Here is a 7,193-nt window from a genome sequence, read left to right as displayed (position 1 = left end):
TTGTTTGTTTGGTTTTTCTCCGGTACCGGGAACCGAACTCACGACCTTGCGCTTGCCAGGCAGGCGCTTTGCCGCTGAGCTAAATCCCCAGCCCCTCAAAGCTTTTTTTTAATTGTTGTGCTTTGGCAGAGCTCCAATTTGAAGGTAATATGATGCCCTTTTTACATAGGAATTATGATATGTACAAAGCTCAATGGCTTCCAATTAATCCTGAGGCAGAAACATTCAAAATAGTGGTGTAGGCTCTTTGTATATCTATGGAAAATCTAAAGCTTTGACAACTGTTTCTGCCTTAACTTTATAGTCTTCTTTTTATGTTAGAAATGGTATCTTCATTGCTGTGAATATGCATAAGTTCCTGTGTAGGTTTGTGCTCAACACTGATAGCAGGGATTTTAACAGTTCTAGAAGCTCTGGCAGCTCGGCCTCCGCTGTTCTCTGTCGTTTCTGGTCCTGTTTTAAGCTTGAGATATTTCCCAATATCTGCACATGTTATATATCTCTGCCATTGCTATCTCTAGGCCTGAAGGAGAAAGGGAAGAAATAGGTTCTGAGAACTCGAGGCAGAGCTGGAGCTGGGCAGGCATGGAAAGTGTCATCTGGAGGGATATGGCTAGGATCTGAGTCAGGGTGCTGATGCCGAGAAGGAATAGGGAAGACCTCCCCGAGCCTGTTTCTCTTGAGTGGTGATACCTTCCCCAGCTAAGCTCTACCAGAAAATAACCAGTTAGGGAACCTGGGGGTGCAGACCACAGCATTGGACTCCTGAGGCCAAGTATCAAGCAGAGGAATGGAGAATGGATTGGGAGTTGGGCAAATGGAGAATAACGAGCACACTTAGATCTATTTGTGGATGTTTATTGATGCTCTCAGTTAGATTTCTAGCAGAGACTATAATCTGAAAGGTTCAGCATGAAAAGACCCTTTAATGCAGGGAAAATGAGAAGACATAATTTCATGGGCTTTTGAAGTTGCTGCGATATTTTAGTCACCAACATATAAGTTGAAAAACAACTCTTAATGGTTTAAAGCGGATGCCTTTAGGATACAAGGACTGTCCTTTTCTTCTGGGAATAGATTTGGCTATCATTTAACAGAAAATAAAAGTTAACCTTCCTTTCTTTGCAATTTCTTTCTAGGTCTGGGATTTGATATTTGGTTAGCTCAAATTTAAGCATCTTTAACACTGTGATTCTTGTGACCTAACTGGGAAGGATTAGTGAGTGCATTTGGGAGATGGAGCCTTCCATACTGATACAAGCTGGCTGAATAGCAGATGTTTTTTGATGCTCTCAGGTAGATTTCTGGCAGAGGTTATCATCTGAAAGGCACAATAGGAAAAGGACCCTTATATTTGATGCCTTAGCATTGCAGACTCTTATAGGGAAAAGGAGAAGGCGTAAATTTAGGAATTACCATTCTGCGTGAAAAAAACAGGACTTTTCTTCCAATTAGTGTGTAGTAGGAACAAAACTCTCCCAAATCAAACCATCTTTGGCAATAGGAGTATTTACAACATTTTCTGAATGTGTAGTAAAAAGAGAACTGTGTAAATCATTATTTCTTCTGAGACACTCTAAATGCTAAACCACTATTTGGCCCTTTAAATAACTACAGTAGAACAAACTGATTTTGCTGTGGTGTTGTAACCAGATCTCGGATCCTTGTTTCAGGGCAAGGAAGATTCAGCAAACAGCAAGTGGTGGGAAATGGACAAATGTGTTTATTAGAACAAAAGAGAAGTTATCCACTAGTCAGAGAGGGCTGTCCCATGAGGCAGACAGTGTAGATGTTTAGGTCTGTTGGATTTTTATACAGTTTTGGGGACTGGTACACATGACAGAAAGCAGGGATATTCCTGGTTGTAGGAAGGCCTTTGATGTCTGGAAAGCAAGCTGTTTCAGTTGTATTTTACTTCCTCCAAGGTCTCCCATTTAGTTAAGGACCTGTTCTTTTGTCTCTTAGATTTTATTAGGCCCTGATAGTCTTTTCCGGTATGCTAATTTATTTAGGCCCTGACTTTTTTTTTTTTGGTACTGGGAGTCGAACTCAGGACCTTGTGTGTGCCAGGCAGGTGCTGTGTCACTGAGCTATATCCCCAGTCCCTAGGCCCTGACTTTTAGTTTACTTTAAGTTAACTATTCAGGATGTGTGCCCTGTCTACCTAAATTCCCATGTCTCCTGGCTTCATCATCAGTTGCAGCTTTCAGATGAAGAACAGGATTTTCCTCTGGATTGATAGTTTGTATTTTAAACCAAGCAGAAAATGGAGCATTGAGTCCTAAAGAAGGCCTCAGTCAGTTTGGAATAATGAAGTGTGAACCGAAGAAGAGACTGAACTGTGTTTTGGCAAGCAATTAACGCTTTCAGATCCCTGTGATCCAGTATAGGATTCCTGTTTAGTGTACAAGGAGATGTCTGAAGAACCCCCATTTAATTGCCACTTCTCCAAAACATGAACATTAATCATTATGTTTTCCAGTAAGCCTCACTGGGCAGTTGATTTTTCTTTTTAGTGTCATTTTCTTTTAATGAGTACATTGCTAGAATTCTCAGTCTTTCTCTATACAGGCAGACAAAAGAGGCATTGATTGGTGTCTGTATAGATGTGCTGTGAGCACGTTATCTCTGAGGCAGGCTGGGAGTTTTACAAACAAAAACAAAGTTCAAGGAACACAAGTAACCTGCAAGTCTAAGTGTTGTCTTCTGATATTCAAGCACATAAAAGAGTTGTTTTATAGAGTCTGTCTGTAGTTCAGCTCTCTTCTCTGTGGCAGGTATTCTCTAACGAATACTCATAGAAGTACTAACATAGCAAAAGCATGTTTTACCAGATTATCAGTCACAAACTATTGGCAGCAAGTTGGCTGAGCACGTGAGGGTGCCCTAATAACTTCACTAGGACCAGTGCTTTCTGATGGAGTGACCTAGTCTGATGAACCTGCTTATTGATAGGTTACCTGTACTGGTTGGCACACATTTGAGTGAGTTCATATTTTAAGTCATTGGGGTGTTTTAAGCATGTGTTCTTTTTTCTTTTCCCTTTTTTTTAACATGATACTTTATGTCTGCTGTTGAGGGAAACTGATATGCTTCTGTTGTTTTCAACATAGAAACCAAGCCAGCAAGGGTGCTGCTTTACAGTCTCACCACCGATCTAACAGCAAGGACATTCAGAACCTAAGTGTGGGTCTGCCCCGGGCTGAAGAAGGCCTTCCTGCCAACGAAAGCTTCCTGAATGGGAACCTTGCTGGAGCTACTCTTAGTCCAATGCACACCAAAACCTACCAAGCAAGCACCCAGCCTGGGTCTGCCAGCAAAGATCTGACCAACAACAATATGCCACACCTTCTTAGTCCAAAAGAAGCCAAATCCAAAACAGAGTTTGACTTTAATATTGACCCAAAGCCCTCAGAAGGCCCAGGCACGAAGTACCTGAAGTCCAGCACCCGATCTCAGCAGAACCGGCATTCATTCATGGAGAGCTCTCAGAGCAAAGCGGGGACCCTGCAGCCCAGTGAGAAGCAGAGTCGGCACAGCTATATTGACACCATTCCCCAGTCCTCCAGGAGCCCCTCCTACCGGACCAAGGCCAAAAGCCACGGAGCATTGAGTGACTCCAAGTCCGTGAGCAACCTTTCTGAAGCCAGGGCCCAAATTACAGAGACCAATACCAGTAGGTATTTTCCATCCAGCTGTTTGGACTTGAACTCTCCCACTAGCCCAACACCCACCAGGCACAGTGACTCAAGAACTTTACTTAGCCCTTCAGGGAGAAATAACCGAAATGAGGGCACGCTGGACTCACGCCGAACCACAACCAGGCATTCAAAAACCATGGAGGAGTTGAAGCTGCCTGAGCATATGGACAACAGCCACTCCCACTCGCTGTCTGCACCTCACGAATCTTTTTCTTATGGGCTGGGCTATACCAGCCCCTTCTCCTCTCAGCAGCGTCCTCACAGGCATTCCATGTATGTGACCCGGGACAAAGTGAGAGCCAAAGGCTTGGATGGAAGCCTGAGTATAGGGCAAGGGATGGCGGCCAGAGCCAACAGCCTGCAGCTCCTATCGCCCCAGGTACAGCTTAGCACCTTGACCCTATCTGGTGGCTCATCATGGGAAGGTAGCGCAGGGAGTGTGTTTATAGTCAGTCTGCAGTTTTCCCAACTACAGGAGGCCACACTTTCAATCAGTCATTGAGTACTCAAAACAACTCTAAAGTTTGTTTTTTGTAATCTGTTTCTTACATGTTCCTTTCTGGATATTTTGTTGAGCGAATCCCATTTTGATTTATTACAGAATTTATAAGCTACATGGGTTAGCTTTTAGATTTTTCAAAATTCAGTGTAAATTCACGGGTCTTTTCTCTAAGGTCTCCAAACCACATTTGCTTAAATCTAACCTTTTTTTTCTAATACTTTCCTCAGTATCTTAACTGAATTTAAAAGTGTTTAATATATCCAGAACTACAGATAAATTTAACTTCAGGCAGGTGAAGTGTGAATTTTCTGTCTTTTGGTTGTTTTTAAATCTTAAGGCAGTGTTTTTAGCATAATGCTTCCTCCATCTTATTGATCGTTCAGCTCTAGAGCTGAGACTAACGTGCTTAAAGGAAGTAACATCCTTACCATAGAACACATTCTTAAATCACATTTTCATGATTTCATGTCTAAAGCACACTGTATCCAATGCTTGGCACAAAGCAAGTGTCTAGGAAATTCTCCCACACCGGCGATGGTCGGGGCTATGATTTAAGACAGTGAATACCTTTTCTCTGCTGGGTGGTGTCAGGCACTCCAGAGAGTCCTGAGATAGGGTTCTTGCCCTTGAGAAACTCAGCTTCTCTCAGGGAAGATTAAATTATACATGATAACAGTGAAATAATTAAGGCCTATATTCCTGTGGCACTGACTATAAATAGGAGTGGAGAACGGGAAAAGATTGTGAGCAGCAGCCATCAGAAGTGGCTTCAGGGGCGGCCGAAGATCTTGCTGGGGGGTGGAGAGTGGGAAAAGCACTGCATGGCTGAGGAGTGAAGATGTGCTCAGGTGTGTCCTGAGCGAGGCACCGTGAGAGGCCTAGTTAGAAAGATGGGAACAGCACGGTCCTGGTCCTCTTGGAGGCTGCGGGCTGGCAGGGGACACTTGCCAACAGATGGTCGTTCTGATGCTGTGAGACCACATTCCAGCTGCTGTGCCAGAAGGAGTGGAAGCGGTGTGACAGTCGAGGCCGGGCGCTGTAGCCAGCTCCTAGAGGGGGTGGCATCTGGGCAGAGACTTCCAGGAGGGATGAGGTTTCACTTGGGGAGGAAAGCAACAACAGCAGGAAAGGGACTAGAAAGGAGGGAAGAAAAGAACATCCCAAGCAGCAGGGGGGTATAGAGGTATGACAGCATGATATGCTTCAGGGATCATAACTACTTCCATGTTGCTGGAGTGGAAAATACAAGAATTAGAGTGGCTTTTGTAGTAATCCTCACATGAGGTGAGAAGAGAGGGCTTGGAATTAAGTGAATGAACTGGGAAAGCAGTGGATCTTAAAGACTGCTCAGAAATAACAGTAGGACTTGCAAATTGTAGTGTTGAATATAGGGAAAAGGAAGATTTCAGTGTTTCTTTAGGAGCCCCTCTTCAGCACGGAGGAAGGGATTTTTGAAGCCCTATAATTGAATCCCTTTATCTCACTGATAACCATGCCAGGTCTCAGAGAAAGTGGGTGAATTGCCCAAGTTTACTCAACTAGTTCAAGGTGGAGCCAGCGTTCTGAGGCAGTCCCTAGGTCCTTTGTATGCTGTAAGAAGCTGGAAAGGGGGCCAGTGCCCAGGCAAGAGGAGGACAAGAGGTGCCCAGAGTGCATAGTGGAGTCATGGGAATGGCCAGAAGAGTCCTTGCGGTGTCACTATACAGAGAAGAGAACCTCAAGAGCCTAGAAAGATCTCTAGGACCTCGCAGCTGCTCATAAACGGGGTGTGGAGGTCAAAACCAGGTAAAGTGGTCATATTAAGCTTAGTGTCAGAGAAGAAAAACAAAATGTGGTTTCACTTTTAAAAAGGACAAATGACTGGTCCTCTGAGAATTCAGAAAAGAGATTTTTGTGAATATGGTGGTCAGAAACTAATTATAAGCAATGACTATGGGCTAAGCATGGATCCAAGTGTTACTGAAGTCCAGTTCAGAAGGTGTAGTGTCAAGCTGCAGGAAAGTATACAAACACACAAAGATGGCAGAAAGCTTGAAGAGTAACAAAAGCTGTGAGTGGATCATGCGAATGACACTCATGCAAAGTATTGTGGCCACCTTCAAAAGAATAGGGACTCTCACTGAGTGTAGGTTAAGCAAAAATAGTTTATAAAATATGTTTCTGGAGGCCCTTGTCAACAGTACAGGTGGCAAAAGTCAAATGAGATCTTTGAGTCACAAAGTAGCAAGAAAGGCTTCGTTGGATGAATCCCTGCCTGGAAGTCTCCAAATACACTGAGCATTGAGGGGAAGAAGGGATCATATATTAAATGAAATGTTCTAAGTTACATAGGCTTGAGATAATCTTTGTGTGTGTAATGTACAGATACACGATGCACTAATTCCTCCTGATGACTTGGTCATTGTGTTCCTTGGTCTTTTTTTGCCAAGGGTAGAAAGTGCTACATTTTTCCCCTTTTGAGCACTGTTGTGGGCCATTCACTGTGCTGAGGCTGTAACCCAGTTCTTTAGGGGAGAAGTAGTTAGTGGCAGCATCTCCGGAGATGAGCGCCTTGGTGACTGTGGCTAAGAGGTGCAGACCTACGTGCTGTTATCCTGGAAACAAGAATTTTAAGCATATAGACTATAAGAGGTAGGGAATTTTAAGACAAGAATTATCAAGAGGACTTACTGTATTCCTTGATGCATTCAAGGAACATTTGTTTTCATCTGAATCTGCCACATAAGCCCCTCCTGAAAGCCAGTCATGGTTCTGCTTGCTTTTTAGAAAATTCAGCCTAAAAGCTGGGGCTGGGGATTTAGCTCAGTGGCACAGCACCTGCCTGGCAAGTGCAAGGTCGTGGGTTCAATTCCCGGTACCAGAAGAAAAACAAAAACAAAAAAAACCCCACAACTTTGGGGCTGGGGATTTAGCTCAGCGGCAAAAGCGCCTGCCTGGCAAGCGCAAGGTCGTGAGTTCGGTTCCCAGTACCAGAGAAAAACCAAAAAAAA

General features: G+C 43.8%; 1 protein-coding gene across 6 annotated transcripts in view; it reads left to right on the top strand.

The window, feature by feature from the left end:
- The window catches only part of Cdkl5 (cyclin-dependent kinase-like 5), a 205,828-nt gene that overhangs the window by 157,562 nt on the left and 41,073 nt on the right, over window positions 1-7,193 (top strand). For all 6 annotated transcript variants that reach the window (XM_013509898.1, XM_013509896.1, XM_013509894.1 and 3 more), the window contains one exon: window positions 3,114-4,080. In XM_013509898.1, coding sequence (XP_013365352.1) covers window positions 3,114-4,080 — 967 coding nt within the window. The remainder of the gene's footprint in view (window positions 1-3,113; window positions 4,081-7,193) is intronic.

Source organism: Chinchilla lanigera, unplaced genomic scaffold (assembly GCF_000276665.1).
Source record: "Chinchilla lanigera isolate Chin_1 unplaced genomic scaffold, ChiLan1.0 scaffold00185, whole genome shotgun sequence".
NCBI lineage: Eukaryota > Metazoa > Chordata > Mammalia > Rodentia > Chinchillidae > Chinchilla > Chinchilla lanigera.
The sequence above is the reverse complement of the archived record's forward strand: the minus strand, read 5'-3'. Positions and strand labels throughout refer to the sequence as shown.